Here is a 26,016-nt window from a genome sequence, read left to right on the forward strand (position 1 = left end):
AAGTTATGATAACATACAACATGTATACACTAATGCCTCAACTTGAATTTTGACTTGTGTCATTTTAGACTAAGGGAGTTGAGCAGAATTTTATGTAGATGTCATAATTAATTGAGATGAAAAGATATGACTCTTTCTGGGACTGTGTTTGGAAAATAACATGTAATTCGTGGGTAAGGAAGATTGCAATTTTTCTTGTTAGTGATATGATTAAACCCTCGTTTGATAAGTTTTCTTAGGTATTTTCATTTTGTCTAATGTTATTTTACTCCAAGAATACCTTTCTGTAATAGAATAAATTTTTGCAGCTGAACACTATGCTCTCACATCGCAACACACCCCTGTTACAGTCACTGATATTTTGGAAGCAGAATGTTGATCAGAAGTTTGAGGGCATTGAGGAATGCTATATTTGTTACTATGTTCTGCATGGAACAAATCATCAGTTACCCAAACTTCTCTGCCGTACTTGTAAGAAGAAGTATCACAGAGCATGTCTGGTAAGTTGAAATGTTTATGATTGATATATTTTTAGTATATATAGAGGATAGCTACCAGTAGTTTTGTAGTTGGTTTGCTGATTTTTTTTCATACAGTAAAATTCACTCGGTATGAAATGCTAATAGGAGTGATTGTCGTTAAGCAAATGTTTTCCTTCCCTACATAGAAGATAGCAGAGTTGTATTCAAATGGATTGACTATTTTAGAAAATAGCAGGTATCTTACTTATTAGTTTATGTTTCCCTTTCAGAGGAAATTCCATTTAACTTCCAATAGTGGGAAAATGGAGCATTTGGTCTTTTAGGAAGAAAAAATTGAAGGCCATCAGTGTCCCTTCATAGGTTTTGGTTTTTATCTTCAGGGGTGTATCTAGGTGAAATAGCGCCTATGGCAGGCACTGAAATTGCGCCCCTGGCTTGATTAAAAATATACATATAGTGGATGTATATGAAAATATATACTTGAAATTGTATAAACTCTTAAAGACTTAAAGTTAAAAACTTATTTGATCAAAATTGTAACGTAGAAGCGGTCATGCAACTGATAGTAGCAATATGTTACTATAGTTGAAAAGTAGGCGAGTTTCTTTTTTATCTCACAAAACCAAACCATTAAAAATGTCAATTAGGTAGCATATGTCAAAAAACAAGCCTGTTGAGTGGCACCCCCCCTTCAAGTGGTGCTCATGGCACCTGCCATACCTGCCATACTTTAGATATGCCACTGTAACTATTACCGTCAATTTTTGGTATTTTTCTCATAAAATAAGATTTCCTTTAAAAACTCATTATAAGAAGTATTTTTCATGCTGAATACAAATCTGGTGTTAAAATATCATTTAGTCATTTCTATGACATTCAGTTAAGCTGTTAAATGAATTCAATTTTAAAATATTTTCTGTTCCTTTGTATCATATTTTCTGAGTATGCATTGGGTACTGAGAACATTATGATATATTTTCCATGATTATTTCAAATATAGAAGTGTTTGAAAATTTAATCTTTTAATTTTGAAAGAAAAAATTTTTTGAGCTAAAAAATACCTTCAGTTTTTGGCATTTTCTTCACAAAATAGATTTCCTTTAAAATCTCATTATTATAAGTATTTTTCGTGATGAATACAAATCTGGTGTTAGAATATTATTTAGTCGTCTTTATGACATTTATTTTAGGTGTTAAATGAATTCAATTTTGAATATTTTCTGATCCTTTGCATCGTATTTACTGGGTATGTATCGGTGACAGAGCGTTACGATATATTTTCCGTGATTATTTCAAGTATGGAAGTGTTTGAATATCTTATCTTTCACTTTTAAAACAAGAAGTTTTTTGAGCAAAAAATACCCTGAACTATGAAGTCAATTTTAAAATATTTCTGTTACTCCGCATGATATTTACCGAGTATATATCGGTAACTGATAGCTTTATGATATATAGTTCATGATTATTTCAGGTATAGAAGTGTTTGAATATCTCATCTTTCAATTTTGATACAAAAAGTTTTTTCAACTAAAAAATACCTTTCAGTTTTTGGTACTTTTCTCAGTAAAATAGATTTCCTTTAAAAACTCATTATAAGAAGTATTTTTCATTCTGAATACAAATACGGTGTTGAAATAATGTTTAGTCCTCTTAATGACACTCAGAAAAACAATTTCCTTTATAAACTCATTATAAGAAGTGTTTTTCATGCTGAATACAATTCTGGTGTGAAAATAACGTTTAGTCGTCTTTTTGACATTCATTTAAGCTGTTAAATAAAGTCAATTTTAAGATATTTTTTGCTCCTTTGCATCATATTTACTGGGTGTGTATCGATAAGTAAGCACATTATGATATATTTTCCATGATTATTTCAGGTATAGAAGTGTTTCAATATTTTATCCTTCAATTTTGAAACAAAAAGTTTTTGGAGCTAAAAAAATACCCTGAACTATGAAGTCAATTTTAAAATATTTCTGTTACTCTGCATGATATTTACCGATAATATATCGGTAACTGATAGCTTTATGATATATAGTTCATGATTATTTCAAGTACAGAAGTGTTTGATATCCCTGGGGATAGGGGAGAAAGAATACTTCCCACGTATTCCCTGCGTGTCGTAGAAGGCGACTAAAAGGGGAGGGAGCGGGGGGGCTGGAAATCCTCCCCTCTCATTATTTTTTTTTAATTTTCCAAAAGAAGGAACAGAGAAGGGGTCCAGGTGAGGATATTCCCTCAAAAGCCCAGTTCTCTGTTCTTAATGCTACCTCGCTAATGCGGGAAATGGCGAATAGTTTGAAAGAAAAGAAAAAAATGAAAGAAGTGTTTGAATATCTTATCTTTCAATTTTGATAAAAAAAAAAGTTTTTTCAACTAAAAAATACCTTTCAGTTTTTGGTACTTTTCTCAGTAAAATAGATTTCCTTTAAAAACTCATTATAAGAAGTATTTTTCATTCTGAATATAAATACAGTGTTGAAATAACACTTAGTCCTCTTAATGACACTCATTTAAACTGTAAAATGAAGTCAATTTTAAAATATTTCAGTTACTCTGCATCATATTTACTGAGTATATATCAGTAATGGGGATAAGAGTGAGTGCTCAAATTACAGAGGTATAAGTTTGTTGAAGTAAGAGTATTAGTGAAAGAGAAGAGAGAGGCATTTGGATGATTTTTGCAGGGAAAAAATGCAATTGAGTGGGAGATGTATAAAAGAAAGAGACAGGAGGTCAAGAGAAAGGTGCAAGAGGTGAAAAAAAGGGCAAATGAGAGTTGGAGTGAGAGAGTATCATTAAATTTTAGGGAGAATAAAAAGATGTTCTGGAAGGAGGTAAATAAAGTGCGTAAGACAAGGGAGCAAATGGGAACTTCAGTGAAGGGCGCAAATGGGGAGGTGATAACAAGTAGTGGTAATGTGAGAAGGAGATGGAGTGAGTATTTTGAAGGTTTGTTGAATGTGTTTGATGATAGAGTGGCAGATATAGGGTGTTTTGGTCGAGGTGGTGTGCAAAGTGAGAGGGTTAGGGAAAATGATTTGGTAAACAGAGAAGAGGTAGTAAAAGCTTTGCGGAAGATGAAAGCCGGCAAGGCAGCAGGTTTGGATGGTATTGCAGTGGAATTTATTAAAAAAGGGGGTGACTGTATTGTTGACTGGTTGGTAAGGTTATTTAATGTATGTATGAGTCATGGTGAGGTGCCTGAGGATTGGCGGAATGCGTGCATAGTGCCATTGTACAAAGGCAAAGGGGATAAGAGTGAGTGCTCAAATTACAGAGGTATAAGTTTGTTGAGTATTCCTGGTAAATTATATGGGAGGGTATTGATTGAGAGGGTGAAGGCATGTACAGAGCATCAGATTGGGGAAGAGCAGTGTGGTTTCAGAAGTGGTAGAGGATGTGTGGATCAGGTGTTTGCTTTGAAGAATGTATGTGAGAAATACTTAGAAAAGCAAATGGATTTGTATGTAGCTTTTATGGATCTGGAGAAGGCATATGATAGAGTTGATAGAGATGCTCTGTGGAAGGTATTAAGAATATATGGTGTGGGAGGCAAGTTGTTAGAAGCAGTGAAAAGTTTTTATCGAGGATGTAAGGCATGTGTACGTGTAGGAAGAGAGGAAAGTGATTGGTTCTCAGTGAATGTAGGTTTGCGGCAGGGGTGTGTGATGTCTCCATGGTTGTTTAATTTGTTTATGGATGGGGTTGTTAGGGAGGTGAATGCAAGAGTTTTGGAAAGAGGGGCAAGTATGAACTCTGTTGGGGATGAGAGAGCTTGGGAAGTGAGTCAGTTGTTGTTCGCTGATGATACAGCGCTGGTGGCTGATTCATGTGAGAAACTGCAGAAGCTGGTGACTGAGTTTGGTAAAGTGTGTGAAAGAAGAAAGTTAAGAGTAAATGTGAATAAGAGCAAGGTTATTAGGTACAGTAGGGTTGAGGGTCAAGTCAATTGGGAGGTAAGTTTGAATGGAGAAAAACTGGAGGAAGTAAAGTGTTTTAGATATCTGGGAGTGGATCTGGCAGCGGATGAGACCATGGAAGCGGAAGTGGATCATAGGGTGGGGGAGGGGGCAAAAATCCTGGGAGCCTTGAAGAATGTGTGGAAGTCAAGAACATTATCTCGGAAAGCAAAAATGGGAATGTTTGAAGGAATAGTGGTTCCAACGATGTTGTATGGTTGCGAGGCATGGGCTATGGATAGAGTTGTGCGCAGGAGGATGGATGTGCTGGAAATGAGATGTTTGAGGACAATGTGTGGTGTGAGGTGGTTTGATCGAGTAAGTAACGTAAGGGTAAGAGAGATGTGTGGAAATAAAAAGAGCGTGGTTGAGAGAGCAGAAGAGGGTCTTTTGAAATGGTTTGGGCACATGGAGAGAATGAGTGAGGAAAGATTGACCAAGAGGATATATGTGTCGGAGGTGGAGGGAACGAGGAGAAGTGGGAGACCAAATTGGAGGTGGAAAGATGGAGTGAAAAAGATTTTGTGTGATCGGGGCCTGAACATGCAGGAGGGTGAAAGGAGGGCAAGGAATAGAGTAAATTGGATCGATGTGGTATACCAGGGTTGACGTGCTGTCAGTGGATTGAATCAGGGCATGTGAAGCGTCTGGGGTAAACCATGGAAAGCTGTGTAGGTATGTATATTTGCGTGTGTGGACGTATGTATATACATGTGTATGGGAGTGGGTTGGGCCATTTCTTTCGTCTGTTTCCTTGCGCTACCTCGCAAACGCGGGAGACAGCAACAAAGCAAAAAAAAAAAAAAATATATCAGTAACTGATAGCTTTATGATATATTGTTCATGATTATTTCAAGTATAGAAGTATTTTATTATCTCATCTTTCAGTTTTGATTCAAAATAATGTTTAGTGCTCTTAATGACCTTCAGTTAAGCTGTTAAATGAAGTCAGTTTTAAAATATTTTCTGTTCCTTTGTATCGTATTTTCTGAGTATGTATTGGGTACTGAGAACATTGATATATTTTCCATGATTATTTCAAATATAGAAGTTTTTAAAAATTTTATCTTTCAATTTTGAAAGAAAAAATTTTTGAGCTAAGAAATACCCTGAACAACAGTGTTACCTTCAGTTTTTGGCTTTTTTTCACAAAATAGATTTCCTTTAAAATCTCATTATTATAAGTATTTTTCATGCTGAATACAGTGGTGTTAGAATATCATGTAGTTGTCTTTATTTTATGACATTTAATTTTGGTGTTCAGTGAATTCAATTTTAAATATTTTTTGATCCTTTGTATCATATTTACTGGGCATGTATTGGTGACAGAGAGCATTATGATATATTTTCCGTGATTATTTCAAGTATGGAAGTGTTTGAATATGTTATCTTTCAATTTTAAAACAAGAAGTTTTTTGAGCAAAAAAATACCCTGAACTATTACCTTTAATTTTTGGCATTTTTCGTAGAAAAAAAGATTTTCCTTTAGAAACTCATTATAAGAAATATTTTTCGTGCTGAATTCATTCTAAATACAAATTTTTATTTTATTTATTTTGCTTTGTCGCTGTCTCCCGCGTTTGCGAGGTAGCACAAGGTAACAGACGAAAGAAATGGCCCAACCCACACCCATACACATGTTTATACATACACGTCCACACATGCAAATATACATACCCATACATCTCAATGTACACATATATATACACACACAGACTTTCTTTTCTTTTAAACTATTCGCCATTTCCCACGTTAGCGAGGTAGCATTAGGAACAGAGGACTGGGCCTTTTTTGGAATATCCTCACCTGGCCCCCTCTGTTCCTTCTTTTGGAAAATTTAAAAAAAAAGTTTTTTCAACTAAAAAATACCTTCAGTTTTTGGCTTTTTTTCACAAAATAGATTTCCTTTAAAAACTCATTATAAGAAGTATTTTTCATTCTGAATACAAATACGGTGTTGAAATAATGTTTAGTCCTCTTAATGACACTCATTTAAACTGTAAAATGAAGTCAATTTTAAAATATTTCTGTTCCTTTGTATCATATTTACTGAGAATATACTGGTAACTGATAGCTTTATGATATATTGTTCATGATTATTTCAGGTATAGAAGTGTTTGAATATCTCATCTTTCAATTTTGATACAAAAAGTTTTTTCAACTAAAAAATACCTTTCAGTTTTTGGTACTTTTCTCAGTAAAATAGATTTCCTTTAAAATCTCATTATTATAAGTATTTTTCATGCTGAATTCAAATCCGGTGTTAAAATAATGTTTAGTGCTCTTAATGACCTTCAGTTAAGCTGTTAAATGAAGTCAATTTTAAAATATTTCTGTTACTCTGCATCATATTTACTGAGAATATACTGGTAACTGATAGCTTTATGATATATTTTCCATGATTATTTCAAATATAGAAGTGTTTGAATATCTCATCTTTCAATTTTGAAACAAAAAATTTTCAGCTAAAAAAATACCTTCAGTTTTTGGCTTTTTTTCACAAAATAGATTTCCTTTAAAATCTCATTATTATAAGTATTTTTCATGCTGAATTCAAATCCGGTGTTAAAATAATGTTTAGTCCTCTTAATGACACTCATTTAAACTGTAAAATGAAGTCAATTTTAAAATATTTCTGTTACTCTGCATCATATTTACTGAGAATATACTGGTAACTGATAGCTTTATGATATATTTTCCATGATTATTTCAAATATAGAAGTGTTTGATTATCTTATCTTTCAATTTTGAAACAAAAAATTTTCAGCTAAAAAAATACCTTCAGTTTTTGGCTTTTTTTCACAAAATAGATTTCCTTTAAAAACTCATTATAAGAAGTATTTTTCATTCTGAATACAAATACGGTGTTGAAATAATGTTTAGTCCTCTTAATGACACTCATTTAAACTGTAAAATGAAGTCAATTTTAAAATATTTCTGTTACTCTGCATCATATTTACTGAGAATATACTGGTAACTGATAGCTTTATGATATATTTTTCATGATTTAAGTATAGAAGTGTTTGATTATCTTATCTTTCAATTTTGATACAAAAAGTTTTTTCAACTAAAAAATACCTTCAGTTTTTGGTACTTTTCTCAGTAAAATAGATTTCATTTAAAAACTCATTATAAGAAGTATTTTTCATTCTGAATACAAATACGGTGTTGAAATAATGTTTAGTCCTCTTAATGACCTTCAGTTAAGCTGTTAAATGAAGTCAATTTTAAAATATTTCTGTTCCTTTGTATTGTATTTTTTGAGCATTTGTTGGTAACTGATAGCATTATGATATATTTTTCATGATTTTTTCAAGTATAGAAGTGTTTGAATATCTTATCTTTAAATTTTGAAACAAAGTTTTTGGAGCTAAAAAGGACCCTTTATAAACTCATTATAAGAAGTATTTTTCATGCTGAATACAAATCTGGTGTTGAAATAACGTTTAATCCCCTTAATAACACTCAGTTAAACTGTTAAATGAAGTCAGTTTCGAAATATTTCTGTTCCTTTCCATCATATTTACTGAGTATGTATCGGTGATAGCATGATATAGTTTTATATAGTATGATAGCATTATATAGTTTTCATGAGTATTTTAGGTATAGAAGTGTTTGAATATCTCATGTTTCAATTTTAAAACAAAAGGTTTTTTAGCTAAAAAATACCGTGAACTATTACCTTCAATTTTTGGGAATTTTCTCAGAAAAATGAGATGAGATGTTTGAGGACAATATGTGGTGTGAGGTGGTTTGATCGAGTAAGTAATAATAAGGTAAGAGAGATGTGTGGAAATGAAAAGAGTGTGGTTGATAGAGCAGAAGAGGGTGTTTTGAAATGGTTTGGTCACATGGAAAGAATGAGTGAGGAAAGATTGACAAAGAGGATATATGGGTCAGAGGTGGAGGGAACGAGGAGAAGTGGGAGACCAAATTGGAGGTGGAAAGATGGAGTGAAAAAGATTTTGAGTGATCGGGGCTTGAACATGCAGGAGGGTGAAAGGCAGGCAAGGAATAGAGTGAATTGGAACAATGTGGTATACCGGGGTCGACGTGCTGTCAATGGATTGAACCAGGGCATGTGAAGCGTCTGGGGTAAACCATAGAAAGTTGTGTGGGGCCTGGAAGTGGAAAGGGAGCTGTGGTTTCGGTGCATTATTACATGACAGCTAAAGACAGTGTGAACAAATGGGGCTTTTGTTGTCTTTTCCTAGCGCTATCTCGCACACATGAGGGGGGAAGGGGTTGTTATTTCATGTGTGGCGAGGTGGCGATGGGAATGAATAAAGGCAGTGTGAATTATGTACATGTGTATATATGTATATGTCTGTGTGTGTATATATATGTATACATTGAGGTGTATAGGTATATATATTTGCGTGTGTGGATGTGTATGTATATACATGTGTATGTGGGTGGGTTGGGCCATTCTTTCGTCTGTATCCTTGTGCTACCTCGCAAACGCGGGAGACAGCGACAAAACAAAATAACTGTTTTGGGAATTTTCTCAGAAAAATATATTTTCTTTTTATTATTATTTTTTTTTTATTATACTTTGTCGCTGTCTCCCGCGTTTGCGAGGTAGCGCAAGGAAACAGACGAAAGAAATGGCCCAACCCCCCCCCCCCATACACATGTATATACATACGTCCACACACGCAAATATACATACCTACACAGCTTTCCATGGTTTACCCCAGACGCTTCACATGCCCTGCTTCAATCCACTGACAGCACGTCAACCCCGGTAAACCACATCGCTCCAATTCACTCTATTCCTTGCCCTCCTTTCACCCTCCTGCATGTTCAGGCCCCGATCACACAAAATCTTTTTCACTCCATCTTTCCACCTCCAATTTGGTCTCCCTCTTCTCCTTGTTCCCTCCACCTCCGACACATATATCCTCTTGGTCAATCTTTCCTCACTCATCCTCTCCATGTGCCCAAACCACTTCAAAACACCCTCTTCTGCTCTCTCAACCACGCTCTTTTTATTTCCACACATCTCTCTTACCCTTACGTTACTCACTCGATCAAACCACCTCACACCACACATTGTCCTCAAACATCTCATTTCCAGCACATCCATCCTCCTGCGCACAACTCTATCCATAGCCCACGCCTCGCAACCATACAACATTGTTGGAACCACTATTCCTTCAAACATACCCATTTTTGCTTTCCGAGATAATGTTCTCGACTTCCACACATTCTTCAAGGCCCCCAGGATTTTCGCCCCCTCCCCCACCCTATGATCCACTTCTGCTTCCATGGTTCCATCCGCTGCCAGATCCACTCCCAGATATCTAAAACACTTCACTTCCTCCAGTTTTTCTCCATTCAAACTCACCTCCCAATTGACTTGACCCTCAACCCTACTGTACCTAATAACCTTGCTCTTATTCACATTTACTCTTAACTTTCTTCTTCCACACACTTTTCCAAACTCAGTCACCAGCTTCTGCAGTTTCTCACATGAATCAGCCACCAGCGCTGTATCATCAGCGAACAACAACTGACTCACTTCCCAAGCTCTCTCATCCCCAACAGACTTCATACTTGCCCCTCTTTCCAAAACTCTTGCATTCACCTCCCTAACAACCCCATCCATAAACAAATTAAACAACCATGGAGACATCACACACCCCTGCCGCAAACCTACATTCACTGAGAACCAATCACTTTCCTCTCTTCCTACACGTACACATGCCTTACATCCTCGATAAAAACTTTTCACTGCTTCTAACAACTTTCCTCCCACACCATATATTCTTAATACCTTCCACAGAGCATCTCTATCAACTCTATCATATGCCTTCTCCAGATCCATAAATGCTACATACAAATCCATTTGCTTTTCTAAGTATTTCTCACATACATTCTTCAAAGCAAACACCTGATCCACACATCCTCTACCACTTCTGAAACCACACTGCTCTTCCCCAATCTGATGCTCTGTACATGCCTTCACCCTCTCAATCAGTACCCTCCCATATAATTTACCAGGAATACTCAACAAAGTTATACCTCTGTAATTTGAGCACTCACTCTTATCCCCTTTGCCTTTGTACAATGGCACTATGCACGCATTCCGCCAATCCTCAGGCACCTCACCATGAGTCATACATACATTAAATAACCTTACCAACCAGTCAACAATACAGTCACCCCCTTTTTTAATAAATTCCACTGCAATACCATCCAAACCCGCTGCCTTGCCGGCTTTCATCTTCCGCAAAGCTTTCACTACCTCTTCTCTGTTTACCAAATCATTTTCCCTAACCCTCTCACTTTGCACACCACCTCGACCAAAACACCCTATATCTGCCACTCTATCATCAAACACATTCAACAAACCTTCAAAATACTCACTCCATCTTCTCACATCACCACTACTTGTTATCACCTCCCCACTTGCGCCCTTCACCGAAGTTCCCATTTGCTCCCTTGTCTTACGCACTTTATTTACCTCCTTCCAGAACATCTTTTTATTCTCCCTAAAATTTAATGATACTCTCTCACCCCAACTCTCATTTGCCCTTTTTTTCACCTCTTGCACCTTTCTCTTGACCTCCTGTCTCTTTCTTTTATACATCTCCCACTCATTTGCATTTTTTCCCTGCAAAAATCGTCCAAATGCCTCTCTCTTCTCTTTCACTAATACTCTTACTTCTTCATCCCACCACTCACTACCCTTTCTAATCAACCCACCTCCCACTCTTCTCATGCCACAAGCATCTTTTGCGCAATCCATCACTGATTCCCTAAATACATCCCATTCCTCCCCCACTCCCCTTACTTCCATTGTTCTCACCTTTTTCCATTCTTTTTCCATTTCTTTTTAGAAACTTTTTTTTTTTTTTTTTTATTTTTTTTTATACTTTGTCGCTGTCTCCCGCGTTTGCGAGGTAGCGCAAGAAACAGACGAAAGAAATGGCCCAACCCCCACCCCATACACATGTATATACATACGTCCACACACGCAAATATACATACCTACACAGCTTTTCCTCCATTGGTTTACCCCGGGACGCTTCACATCCTTGATTCAATCAACTGACAGCACGCAACACCCTGTATACCAGTTTAAGAAACACAAAAAAAAAAAATAGTATAAAATATATAATAAAAAAAAAACATCGAGCAATTCACTCTATCTGCCCTCCTTTCACCCCTCCTGCATGTTCAGGCCCCGATCACACAAAATCTTTTTCACTCCATCTTTCCACCTCCAATTTGGTCTCCCACTTCTCCTCGTTCCCTCCACCTCGACACATATATCCTCTTGGTCAATCTTTCCTCACTCATCCTCTCCATGTGCCCAAACCATTTCAAAACACCCTCTTCTGCTCTCTCAACCACGCTCTTTTTATTTCCACACATCTCTCTTACCTTATTATTACTTACTCGATCAAACCACCTCACACCACACATTGTCCTCAAACATCTCATTTCCAGCACATCCATCCTCCTGCGCACAACTCTATCCATAGCCCCACGCCTCGCAACCATACAACATTGTTGGAACCACTATTCCTTCAAACATACCCATTTTTGCTTTCCGAGATAATGTTCTCGACTTCCACACATTTTTTCAAGGCTCCCAAAATTTTCGCCCCCTCCCCCACCCTATGATCCACTTCCGCTTCCATGGTTCCATCCGCTGAACAGATCCACTCCCAGATATCTAAAACACTTCACTTCCTCCAGTTTTTCTCCATTCAAACTCACCTCCCAATTGACTTGACCCTCAACCCTACTGTACCTAATAACCTGCTCTTATTCACATTTACTCTTAACTTTCTTCTTCCACACACTTTTCCAAACTCAGTCACCAGCTTCTGCAGTTTCTCACATGAATCAGCCACCAGCGCTGTATCATCAGCGAACAACAACTGACTCACTTCCCAAGCTCTCTCATCCCCAACAGACTTCATACTTACCCTCTTTCCAAAACTCTTGCATTTACCTCCCTAACAACCCCATCCATAAACAAATTAAACAACCATGGAGACATCACACACCCCTGCCGCAAACCTACATTCACTGAGAACCAATCACTTTCCTCTCTTCCTACACGTACACATCCTCGATAAAAACTTTTCACTGCTTCTAACAACTTGCCTCCACACCAAATATTCTTAATACCTTCCACAGAGCATCTCTATCAACTCTATCATATGCCTTCTCCAGATCCATAAATGCTACATACAAATCCATTTGCTTTTCTAAGTATTTCTCACATACATTCTTCAAAGCAAACACCTGATCCACACATCCTCTACCACTTCTGAAACCACACTGCTCTTCCCCAATCTGATGCTCTGTACATGCCTTCACCCTCTCAATCAGTACCCTCCCATATAATTTACCAGGAATACTCAACAAAGTTAACCTCTGTAATTTGAGCACTCACTCTTATCCCCTTTGCCTTTGTACAATGGCACTATGCACGCATTCCGCCAATCCTCAGGCACCTCACCATGAGTCATACATACATTAAATAACCTTACCAACCAGTCAACAATACAGTCACCCCTTTTTTAATAAATTCCACTGCAATACCATCCAAACCTGCTGCCTTGCCGGCTTTCATCTTCCGCAAAGCTTTCACTACCTCTTCTCTGTTTACAAATCATTTTCCCTAACCCTCTCAACTTTGCCACACCAACTCGACCCAAACAAACCTATATGTTGAATAACAATCTGTTGTTGAAAATGTTAGTCCTCTATACAACCTTCAATTAAGCTGTTACTTGAAGTCAATTTTAAAATGTTTTCTAATCCTTTGCATCATATTTACTGGGTATGCATCAGTAACTGAGAGCATTATGATATATTTTCCATGATTATTTCAAGTATAGAAGTGTTTGAATATCTCATCTTTCAATTTTGAAACAAAAGTTTTTTCAACTAAAAAATACCTTTCAGTTTTTGGTACTTTTCTCAGTAAAATAGATTTCCTTTAAAAACTCATTATAAGAAGTATTTTTCATGCTGAATTCAAATCCGGTGTTAAAATAATGTTTAGTCCTCTTAATGACACTCATTTAAACTGTAAAATGAAGTCAATTTTAAAATATTTCTGTTCCTTTGTATTGTATTTTTTGAGCATTTGTTGGTAACTGATAGCATTATGATATATTTTCCATGATTATTTCAAGTATAGAAGTGTTTGATTATCTTAACTTTCAATTTTGAAACAAAAAATTTTCAGCTAATAAATACCTATAAGTTTTTGGTACTTTTTTTCAGTAAAATAGATTTCCACTAAAAACTCATTATGATAAGTATTTTTCATGCTGAATTCAAATCCGGTGTTAAAATAATGTTTAGTGCTCTTAATGACCTTCAGTTAAGCTGTTAAATGAAGTCAATTTTAAATTATTTTCTATTCCTTTGTATCATATTTACTGAGTATGTATCAGGTAGTACTGACGCATTAGATATTATTTTCCATGATTATTTCAAGTATAGAAGTGTTTGGAAAATTACATCTTATGCATTTGTGAGTTATTTACCAAGCATTTCCTCATTCATGTACTTAGATGTTATTCACATATTTGCCAGCAGTTCTTCTGCTATGAAGCTGGATATTAGATTGTCAAATATATATTGTTTTATTTTTTTTTTTCTTTTTTCAGTACAAGTGGTTCACCAGCAGCAACAATTCAACCTGTCCTCTGTGCAGAAGTCTATTGTAGTGCATTTAAACTTGAAATATGATGTTACATACTGCAACTGTTCCTTATACTTTAAGTAGTCACATACTGTAACTCTTTCTTATGTTTCGGAGTTCTCATATTTAAGCTGAGAAGAATTATAAAATGAACTGAAAGGTTATATACTGTATAAACTTTAGCTTTCAGGAAGATAAAATTAAGGTACACTTGTCAAAGTAATGTGTCATATTTCATGTGCATTTTTTATAAAAATCAAATATATAAATTCATATTTTTTTATGTTTAATAATGAAGTTATTGTAATTCCAGCTTTAAAAAAAAAAAAAAGATTAATACCAGTAGCTATAGTGGATAGCAAAATAATTATCTCATAGTATCAGAAAGTAAATAGACAATAGAATGTATTTTTCATGTTAAAAACTATTCATGATGAAGGAGACAGAATAACTCCTGCAGTCCTCTTGCTTATTAGACCAATTGTGCCTAGTTACAAATGTTTTTGAAGTGTAAGTTGCAGAAGCTATTAATAAGTATATCTATATAAATTGCTTATGATTATACCACTTACAAGTAGGCCTTGCTCATCCAGTGTAGTCCTCCACACCCAATTGATGAATTTATTGATTCTTAAACGTAAATCCCATAGCAAACATAAACACAATTTGCCTTATACAGGGTTTTCAACGTTGTTAAACAAAGATAAAGTCTCTCTAAATAAATACATATTTGAAGAAATAACAGAAAATAAACATGTACATAAGTCTTCTCTCATTATGAACATTAATGAAATATTAAAATTATTGATTCACATAGAATCGTGAACAAAACAACTCTTTAGTGTGTGAAGAAGAAAGTTAAGAGTAAATGTGAATAAGAGCAAGGTTATTAGGTACAGTAGGGTTGAGGTCAAGTCAATTGGGAGGTGAGTTTGAATGGAGAAAAACTGGAGGAAGTGAGTGTTTTAGATATCTGGGAGTGGATCTGGCAGCGGATGGAACCATGGAAGCGGAAGTGGATCATAGGGTGGGGGAGGGGGCGAAAATTCTGGGAGCCTTGAAGAATGTGTGGAAGTCGAGAACATTATCTCGGAAAGCAAAAATGGGTATGTTTGAAGGAATAGTGGTTCCAACAATGTTGTTATGGTTGCGAGGCGTGGGCTATGGATAGAGTTGTGCGCAGGAGGATGGATGTGCTGGAAATGAGATGTTTGAGGACAATGTGTGGTGTGAGGTGGTTGATCGAGTAAGTAACGTAAGGGTAAGAGAGATGTGTGGAAATAAAAAGAGCGTGGTTTGAGAGAGCAGAAGAGGGTGTTTTGAAATGGTTTGGGCACATGGAGAGAATGAGTGAGGAAAGATTGACCAAGAGGATATATGTGTCGGAGGTGGAGGGAACGAGGAGAAGTGGGAGACCAAATTGGAGGTGGAAAGATGGAGTGAAAAAGATTTTGTGTGATCGGGGCCTGAACATGCAGGAGGGTGAAAGGAGGGCAAGGAATAGAGTAAATTGGATCGATGTGGTATACCAGGGTTGACGTGCTGTCAGTGGATTGAATCAGGGCATGTGAAGCGTCTGGGGTAAACCATGGAAAGCTGTTAGGTATGTATATTTGCGTGTGTGGACGTATGTATATACATGTGTATGGGGGTGGGTTGGGCCATTTCTTTCGTCTGTTTCCTTGCGCTACCTCGCAAACGCGGGAGACAGCAACAAAGCAAAAAAAAAAAAAAATATATCAGTAACTGATAGCTTTATGATATATAGTTCATGATTATTTCAAGTATAGAAGTATTTTATTATCTCATCTTTCAGTTTTGATTCAAAATAATGTTTAGTGCTCTTAATGACCTTCAGTTAAGCTGTTAAATGAAGTCAGTTTTAAAATATTTCTGTTCCTTTGTATTGTATTTTTTGAGCATTTGTTGGTAACTGATAGCATTATGATATATTTTCCATGATTATTTCAAATATAGAAGTGTTTGAAAATTTAATCTTTTAATTTTGAAAGAAAAAATTTTTTAGCTAAAAAATACCGTGAACTATTACCTTCAATTTTTGGGAATTTTCTCAGAAACATGAGATGAGATGTTTGAGACAATGTGTGGTGTGAGGTGGTTTGATCGAGTAAGTAACGTAAGGGTAAGAGAGATGTGTGGAATGAAAAGAGTGTGGTTGATAGAGCAGAAGAGGGTGTTTTGAAATGGTTTGGGCACATGGAGAGAATGAGTGAGGAAAGATTGACAAAGAGGATATATGTGTCGGAGGTGGAGGGAACGAGGAGAAGTGGGAGACCAAATTGGAGGTGGAAAGATGGAGTGAAAAAGATTTTGTGTGATCGGGGCCTGAACATGCAGGAGGGTGAAAGGAGGGCAAGGAATAGAGTGAATTGGAGCGATGTGGTATACCGGGGTTGACGTGCTGTCAGTGGATTGAATCAAGGCATGTGAAGCGTCTGGGGTAAACCATGGAAAGCTGTTAGGTATGTATATTTGCGTGTGTGGACGTATGTATATACATGTGTATGGGGGGGGTTGGGCCATTTCTTTCGTCTGTTTCCTTGCGCTACCTCGCAAACGCGGGAGACAGCAACAAAGCAAAAAAAAAAAAAATATATCAGTAACTGATAGCTTTATGATATATAGTTCATGATTATTTCAAATATAGAAGTGTTTGAATATCTCATCTTTCAATTTTGATACAAAAAGTTTTTTCAACTAAAAAATACCTTCAGTTTTTGGCTTTTTTTCACAAAATAGATTTCCTTTAAAAACTCATTATAAGAAGTATTTTTCATTCTGAATACAAATACGGTGTTGAAATAATGTTTAGTCCTCTTAATGACACTCATTTAAACTGTAAAATGAAGTCAATTTTAAAATGTTTTCTAATCCTTTGCATCATATTTACTGAGAATATACTGGTAACTGATAGCTTTATGATATATAGTTCATGATTATTTCAGGTATAGAAGTGTTTGATTATCTTATCTTTCAATTTTGAAACAAAAAATTTTCAGCTAAAAAAATACCTTCAGTTTTTGGCTTTTTTTCACAAAATAGATTTCCTTTAAAAACTCATTATAAGAAGTATTTTTCATTCTGAATACAAATACGGTGTTGAAATAATGTTTAGTCCTCTTAATGACACTCATTTAAACTGTAAAATGAAGTCAATTTTAAAATATTTCTGTTACTCTGCATCATATTTACTGAGAATATACTGGTAACTGATAGCTTTATGATATATTTTCCATGATTATTTCAGGTATAGAAGTGTTTGATTATCTTATCTTTCAATTTTGAAACAAAAAATTTTCAGCTAAAAAAATACCTTCAGTTTTTGGTACTTTTCTCAGTAAAATAGATTTCATTTAAAAACTCATTATAAGAAGTATTTTTCATGCTGAATTCAAATCCGGTGTTAAAATAATGTTTAGTCCTCTTAATGACACTCATTTAAACTGTAAAATGAAGTCAATTTTAAATTATTTTCTATTCCTTTGTATCATATTTACTGAGAATATACTGGTAACTGATAGCTTTATGATATATTTTTCATGATTTTTTCAAGTATAGAAGTGTTTGAATATCTCATCTTTCAATTTTGATACAAAAAGTTTTTTCAACTAAAAAATACCTTTCAGTTTTTGGTACTTTTCTCAGTAAAATAGATTTCCTTTAAAATCTCATTATTATAAGTATTTTTCATGCTGAATTCAAATCCGGTGTTAAAATAATGTTTAGTCCTCTTAATGACACTCATTTAAACTGTAAAATGAAGTCAATTTTAAAATATTTCTGTTACTCTGCATCATATTTACTGAGAATATACTGGTAACTGATAGCTTTATGATATATTTTCCATGATTATTTCAGGTATAGAAGTGTTTGAATATCTCATCTTTCAATTTTGAAACAAAAAATTTTCAGCTAAAAAAATACCTTCAGTTTTTGGCTTTTTTTCACAAAATAGATTTCCTTTAAAAACTCATTATAAGAAGTATTTTTCATTCTGAATACAAATACGGTGTTGAAATAATGTTTAGTCCTCTTAATGACACTCATTTAAACTGTAAAATGAAGTCAATTTTAAAATATTTCTGTTACTCTGCATCATATTTACTGAGAATATACTGGTAACTGATAGCTTTATGATATATTTTTCATGATTAAAGTATAGAAGTGTTTTTGATATTGGGAGTGGATCTGGCAGCGGATGGAACCATGGAAGCGGAAGTGGATCATAGGGTGGGGGAGGGGGCGAAAATTCTGGGAGCCTTGAAGAATGTGTGGAAGTCGAGAACATTATCTCGGAAAGCAAAAATGGGTATGTTTGAAGGAATAGTGGTTCCAACAATGTTGTATGGTTGCGAGGCTGTGGGCTATGGATAGAGTTGTGCGCAGGAGGATGGATGTGCTGGAAATGAGATGTTTGAGGACAATGTGTGGTGTGAGGTGGTTTGATCGAGTAAGTAACGTAAGGGTAAGAGAGATGTGTGGAAATAAAAAGAGCGTGGTTTGAGAGAGCAGAAGAGGGTGTTTTGAAATGGTTTGGGCACATGGAGAGAATGAGTGAGGAAAGATTGACAAAGAGGATATATGTGTCGGAGGTGGAGGGAACGAGGAGAAGAGGGAGACCAAATTGGAGGTGGAAAGATGGAGTGAAAAAGATTTTGTGTGATCGGGGCCTGAACATGCAGGAGGGTGAAAGGAGGGCAAGGAATAGAGTGAATTGGAGCGATGTGGTATACCGGGGTTGACGTGCTGTCAGTGGATTGAATCAAGGCATGTGAAGCGTCTGGGGTAAACCATGGAAAGCTGTTAGGTATGTATATTTGCGTGTGTGGATGTGTATGTATATACATGTGTATGGGGGTGGGTTGGGCCATTTCTTTCGTCTGTTTCCTTGCGCTACCTCGCAAACGCGGGAGACAGCAACAAAGCAAAAAAAAAAAAAATATATTTTGTCAGCATGATTCATGTGAGAAACTGCAGAAGCTGGTGACTGAGTTTGGTAAAGTGTGTGAAGAAGAAAGTTAAGAGTAAATGTGAATAAGAGCAAGGTTATTAGGTACAGTAGGGTTGAGGTCAAGTCAATTGGGAGGTGAGTTTGAATGGAGAAAAACTGGAGGAAGTGAAGTGTTTTAGATATCTGGGAGTGGATCTGGCAGCGGATGGAACCATGGAAGCGGAAGTGGATCATAGGGTGGGGGAGGGGGCGAAAATTCTGGGAGCCTTGAAGAATGTGTGGAAGTCGAGAACATTATCTCGGAAAGCAAAAATGGGTATGTTTGAAGGAATAGTGGTTCCAACAATGTTGTTATGGTTGCGAGGCGTGGGCTATGGATAGAGTTGTGCGCAGGAGGATGGATGTGCTGGAAATGAGATGTTTGAGGACAATGTGTGGTGTGAGGTGGTTTGATCGATGTGAGTAACGTAAGGGTAAGAGAGATGTGTGGAATGAAAAGAGTGTGGTTGATAGAGCAGAAGAGGGTGTTTTGAAATGGTTTGGGCACATGGAGAGAATGAGTGAGGAAAGATTGACCAAGAGGATATATGTGTCGGAGGTGGAGGGAACGAGGAGAAGAGGGAGACCAAATTGGAGGTGGAAAGATGGAGTGAAAAAGATTTTGTGTGATCGGGGCCTGAACATGCAGGAGGGTGAAAGGAGGGCAAGGAATAGAGTGAATTGGAGCGATGTGGTATACCGGGGTTGACGTGCTGTCAGTGGATTGAATCAAGGCATGTGAAGCGTCTGGGGTAAACCATGGAAAGCTGTTAGGTATGTATATTTGCGTGTGTGGACGTATGTATATACATGTGTATGGAGTGGGTTGGGCCATTTCTTTCGTCTGTTTCCTTGCGCTACCTCGCAAACGCGGGAGACAGCAACAAAGCAAAAAAAAAAAAAAAAAAATATATTTTGTCAGCATGATTCATGTGAGAAACTGCAGAAGCTGGTGACTGAGTTTGGTAAAGTGTGTGAAGAAGAAAGTTAAGAGTAAATGTGAATAAGAGCAAGGTTATTAGGTACAGTAGGGTTGAGGGTCAAGTCAATTGGGAGGTGAGTTTGAATGGAGAAAAACTGGAGGAAGTGAAGTGTTTTAGATATCTGGGAGTGGATCTGGCAGCGGATGGAACCATGGAAGCGGAAGTGGATCATAGGGTGGGGGAGGGGGCGAAAATTCTGGGAGCCTTGAAGAATGTGTGGAAGTCGAGAACATTATCTCGGAAAGCAAAAATGGGTATGTTTGAAGGAATAGTGGTTCCAACAATGTTGTTATGGTTGCGAGGCGTGGGCTATGGATAGAGTTGTGCGCAGGAGGATGGATGTGCTGGAAATGAGATGTTTGAGGACAATGTGTGGTGTGAGGTGGTTTGATCGAGTAAGTAACGTAAGGGTAAGAGAGATGTGTGGAAATAAAAAGAGCGTGGTTTGAGAGAGCAGAAGAGGGTGTTTTGAAATGGTTTGGGCACATGGAGAGAATGAGTGAGGAAAGATTGACCAAGAGGATATATGTGTCGGAGGTGGAGGGAACGAGGAGAAGAGGGAGACCAAATTGGAGGTGGAAAGATGGAGTGAAAAAGATTTTGTGTGATCGGGGCCTGAACATGCAGGAGGGTGAAAGGAGGGCAAGGAATAGAGTGAATTGGAGCGATGTGGTATACCGGGGTTGACGTGCTGTCAGTGGATTGAATCAAGGCATGTGAAGCGTCTGGGGTAAACCATGGAAAGCTGTTAGGTATGTATATTTGCGTGTGTGGACGTATGTATATACATGTGTATGGGGGGGGTTGGGCCATTTCTTTCGTCTGTTTCCTTGCGCTACCTCGCAAACGCGGGAGACAGCAACAAAGCAAAAAAAAAAAAAAAATATATTTTGTCAGCATGATTCATGTGAGAAACTGCAGAAGCTGGTGACTGAGTTTGGTAAAGTGTGTGAAGAAGAAAGTTAAGAGTAAATGTGAATAAGAGCAAGGTTATTAGGTACAGTAGGGTTGAGGTCAAGTCAATTGGGAGGTGAGTTTGAATGGAGAAAAACTGGAGGAAGTGAAGTGTTTTAGATATCTGGGAGTGGATCTGGCAGCGGATGGAACCATGGAAGCGGAAGTGGATCATAGGGTGGGGGAGGGGGCGAAAATTCTGGGAGCCTTGAAGAATGTGTGGAAGTCGAGAACATTATCTCGGAAAGCAAAAATGGGTATGTTTGAAGGAATAGTGGTTCCAACAATGTTGTTATGGTTGCGAGGCGTGGGCTATGGATAGAGTTGTGCGCAGGAGGATGGATGTGCTGGAAATGAGATGTTTGAGACAATGTGTGGTGTGAGGTGGTTTGATCGAGTAAGTAACGTAAGGGTAAGAGAGATGTGTGGAAAATGAAAAGAGTGTGGTTGATAGAGCAGAAGAGGGTGTTTTGAAATGGTTTGGGCACATGGAGAGAATGAGTGAGGAAAGATTGACAAAGAGGATATATGTGTCGGAGGTGGAGGGAACGAGGAGAAGAGGGAGACCAAATTGGAGGTGGAAAGATGGAGTGAAAAAGTTTTTATCGAGGATGTAAGGCATGTGTACGTGTAGGAAGAGAGGAAAGTGATTGGTTCTCAGTGAATGTAGGTTTGCGGCAGGGGTGTGTGATGTCTCCATGGTTGTTTAATTTGTTTATGGATGGGGTTTTTTAGGGGAGGTGAATGCAAGAAGTTTTGGAAAGAGGGGCAAGTATGAACTCTGTTGTGGATGAGAGAGCTTGGGAAGTGAGTCAGTTGTTGTTCGCTGATGATACAGCGCTGGTGGCTGATTCATGTGAGAAACTGCAGAAGCTGGTGACTGAGTTTGGTAAAGTGTGTGAAGAAGAAAGTTAAGAGTAAATGTGAATAAGAGCAAGGTTATTAGGTACAGTAGGGTTGAGGTCAAGTCAATTGGGAGGTGAGTTTGAATGGAGAAAAACTGGAGGAAGTGAAGTGTTTTAGATATCTGGGAGTGGATCTGGCAGCGGATGGAACCATGGAAGCGTAAGTGATCATAGGGTGGGGGAGGGGGCGAAAATTCTGGGAGCCTTGAAGAATGTGTGGAAGTCGAGAACATTATCTCGGAAAGCAAAAATGGGTATGTTTGAAGGAATAGTGGTTCCAACAATGTTGTTATGGTTGCGAGGCGTGGGCTATGGATAGAGTTGTGCGCAGGAGGATGGATGTGCTGGAAATGAGATGTTTGAGACAATGTGTGGTGTGAGGTGGTTTGATCGAGTAAGTAACGTAAGGGTAAGAGAGATGTGTGGAAATAAAAAGAGCGTGGTTTGAGAGAGCAGAAGAGGGTGTTTTGAAATGGTTTGGGCACATGGAGAGAATGAGTGAGGAAAGATTGACAAAGAGGATATATGTGTCGGAGGTGGAGGGAACGAGGAGAAGAGGGAGACCAAATTGGAGGTGGAAAGATGGAGTGAAAAAGATTTTGTGTGATCGGGGCCTGAACATGCAGGAGGGTGAAAGGAGGGCAAGGAATAGAGTGAATTGGAGCGATGTGGTATACCGGGGTTGACGTGCTGTCAGTGGATTGAATCAAGGCATGTGAAGCGTCTGGGGTAAACCATGGAAAGCTGTTAGGTATGTATATTTGCGTGTGTGGACGTATGTATATACATGTGTATGGGGGGGGTTGGGCCATTTCTTTCGTCTGTTTCCTTGCGCTACCTCGCAAACGCGGGAGACAGCAACAAAGCAAAAAAAAAAAAAATATATCAGTAACTGATAGCTTTATGATATATAGTTCATGATTATTTCAAATATAGAAGTGTTTGAATATCTCATCTTTCAATTTTGATACAAAAAGTTTTTTCAACTAAAAAATACCTTCAGTTTTTGGCTTTTTTTCACAAAATAGATTTCCTTTAAAAACTCATTATAAGAAGTATTTTTCATTCTGAATACAAATACGGTGTTGAAATAATGTTTAGTCCTCTTAATGACCTTCAGTTAAGCTGTTAAATGAAGTCAATTTTAAAATATTTCAGTTACTCTGCATCATATTTACTGAGAATATACTGGTAACTGATAGCTTTATGATATATTTTCCATGATTATTTCAGGTATAGAAGTGTTTGAATATCTCATCTTTCAATTTTGATACAAAAAGTTTTTTCAACTAAAAAATACCTTCAGTTTTTGGCTTTTTTTCACAAAATAGATTTCCTTTAAAAACTCATTATAAGAAGTATTTTTCATGCTGAATTCAAATCCGGTGTTAAAATAATGTTTAGTCCTCTTAATGACACTCATTTAAACTGTAAAATGAAGTCAATTTTAAAATATTTCTGTTACTCTGCATCATATTTACTGAGAATATACTGGTAACTGATAGCTTTATGATATATTTTTCATGATTTTTTCAAGTATAGAAGTGTTTGAATATCTCATCTTTCAATTTTGAAACAAAAAATTTTCAGCTAAAAAAATACCTTCAGTTTTTGGCTTTTTTTCACAAAATAGATTTCCTTTAAAATCTCATTATTATAAGTATTTTTCATGCTGAATTCAAATCCGGTGTTAAAATAATGTTTAGTCCTCTTAATGACACTCATTTAAACTGTAAAATGAAGTCAATTTTAAGATATTTTTTGCTCCTTTGCATCATATTTACTGAGAATATACTGGTAACTGATAGCTTTATGATATATTTTCCATGATTATTTCAAGTATAGAAGTGTTTGAATATCTCATCTTTCAATTTTGATACAAAAAGTTTTTTCAACTAAAAAATACCTTTCAGTTTTTGGTACTTTTCTCAGTAAAATAGATTTCATTTAAAAACTCATTATAAGAAGTATTTTTCATTCTGAATACAAATATGGTGTTTAAATAACATTTAGTCCTCTGAATGACACTCAATTAAACTGTTAAATGGAGTCAATTTTAAAATATTTCTGTTACTCTGCATCATATTTACTGAGAATATACTGGTAACTGATAGCTTTATGATATATTTTTCATGATTTAAGTATAGAAGTGTTTGATTATCTTATCTTTCAATTTTGAAACAAAAGTTTTTTCAACAAAAAAATCCCATTCAATTTTTGGTACTTTTCTCAGTAAAATAGATTTCATTTAAAAACTCATTATAAGAAGTATTTTTCATGCTGAATTCAAATCTGGCATGAAAATAATGTTTAGTCCTCTTAATGATCTTCAATTAAGCTGTTAAATGAAATTTTTGAAAATGTTTCTGTTCCTTTGTATTGTATTTTTTGAGCATTTGTTGGTAACTGATAGCATTATGATATATTTTTCATGATTTTTTCAAGTATAGAAGTGTTTGAATATCTTATCTTTAAATTTTGAAACAAAGTTTTTGGAGCTAAAAAGGACCCTTTATAAACTCATTATAAGAAGTATTTTTCATGCTGAATACAAATCTGGTGTTGAAATAACGTTTAATCCCCTTAATAACACTCAGTTAAACTGTTAAATGAAGTCAGTTTCGAAATATTTCTGTTCCTTTCCATCATATTTACTGAGTATGTATCGGTGATAGCATTATATAGTTTTATATAGTATGATAGCATTATATAGTTTTCATGAGTATTTTAGGTATAGAAGTGTTTGAATATCTCATGTTTCAATTTTAAAACAAAAGGTTTTTTTAGCTAAAAAATACCGTGAACTATTACCTTCAATTTTTGGGAATTTTCTCAGAAAAATGAGATGAGATGTTTGAGGACAATATGTTTTGTGAGGTGGTTTGATCGAGTAAGTAATAATAAAGTAAGAGAGATGTGTGGAAATGAAAAGAGTGTGGTTGATAGAGCAGAAGAGGGTGTTTTGAAATGGTTTGGTCACATGGAAAGAATGAGTGAGGAAAGATTGACAAAGAGGATATATGTGTCAGAGGTGGAGGGAACGAGGAGAAGTGGGAGACCAAATTGGAGGTGGAAAGATGGAGTGAAAAAGATTTTGAGTGATCGGGGCCTGAACATGCAGGAGGGTGAAAGGCAGGCAAGGAATAGAGTGAATTGGAACAATGTGGTATACTGGGGTCGACGTGCTGTCAATGGATTGAACCAGGGTATGTGAAGCGTCTGGGGTAAACCATAGAAAGTTGTGTGGGGCCTGGATGTGGAAAGGGAGCTGTGGTTTCGGTGCATTATTACATGACAGCTAAAGACTGAGTGTGAACAAATGGGGCTTTTGTTGTCTTTTCCTAGCGCTATCTCGCACACATGAGGGGGGGAAGGGGTTGTTATTTCATGTGTGGCGAGGTGGCGATGGGAATGAATAAAGGCAGTGTGAATTATGTACATGTGTATATATGTATATGTCTGTGTGTGTATATATATGTATACATTGAGGTGTATAGGTATGTATATTTGCGTGTGTGGATGTGTATGTATATACATGTGTATGTGGGTGGGTTGGGCCATTCTTTCATCTGTATCCTTGTGCTACCTCGCAAACGCGGGAGACAGCGACAAAACAAAATAACTATTTTGGGAATTTTCTCAGAAAAATATATTTTCTTTTTATTATTATTTTTTTTTTTTTATACTTTGTCGCTGTCTCCCGCGTATTGCGAGGTAGCGCAAGGAAACAGACGAAAGAAATGGCCCAACCCCCCCCCATACACATGTACATACACACGTCCACACACACAAATATACATACCTACACAGCTTTCCATGGTTTACCCCGGACGCTTCACATGCCTTGATTCAATCCACTGACAGCACGTCAACCCCTGTATACCACATCGCTCCAATTCACTCTATTCCTTGCCCTCCTTTCACCCTCCTGCATGTTCAGGCCCCGATCACACAAAATCTTTTTCACTCCATCTTTCCACCTCCAATTTGGTCTCCCTCTTCTCCTCGTTCCCTCCACCTCCGACACATATATCCTCTTG

At 36.7% G+C, this 26,016-nt stretch overlaps 1 protein-coding gene across 1 annotated transcript in view; it reads left to right on the plus strand.

Annotated features, from left to right (window-relative positions):
• Nucleotides 1-26,016, plus strand: part of Ltn1 (E3 ubiquitin-protein ligase listerin) — a 154,557-nt gene that overhangs the window by 125,585 nt on the left and 2,956 nt on the right. The window contains exon 24 of the mRNA XM_071671796.1: nt 309-500. Coding sequence (XP_071527897.1) covers nt 309-500 — 192 coding nt within the window. The remainder of the gene's footprint in view (nt 1-308; nt 501-26,016) is intronic.

Source organism: Panulirus ornatus, chromosome 17, assembly GCF_036320965.1.
Source record: "Panulirus ornatus isolate Po-2019 chromosome 17, ASM3632096v1, whole genome shotgun sequence".
NCBI classification, from domain to species: domain Eukaryota; kingdom Metazoa; phylum Arthropoda; class Malacostraca; order Decapoda; family Palinuridae; genus Panulirus; species Panulirus ornatus.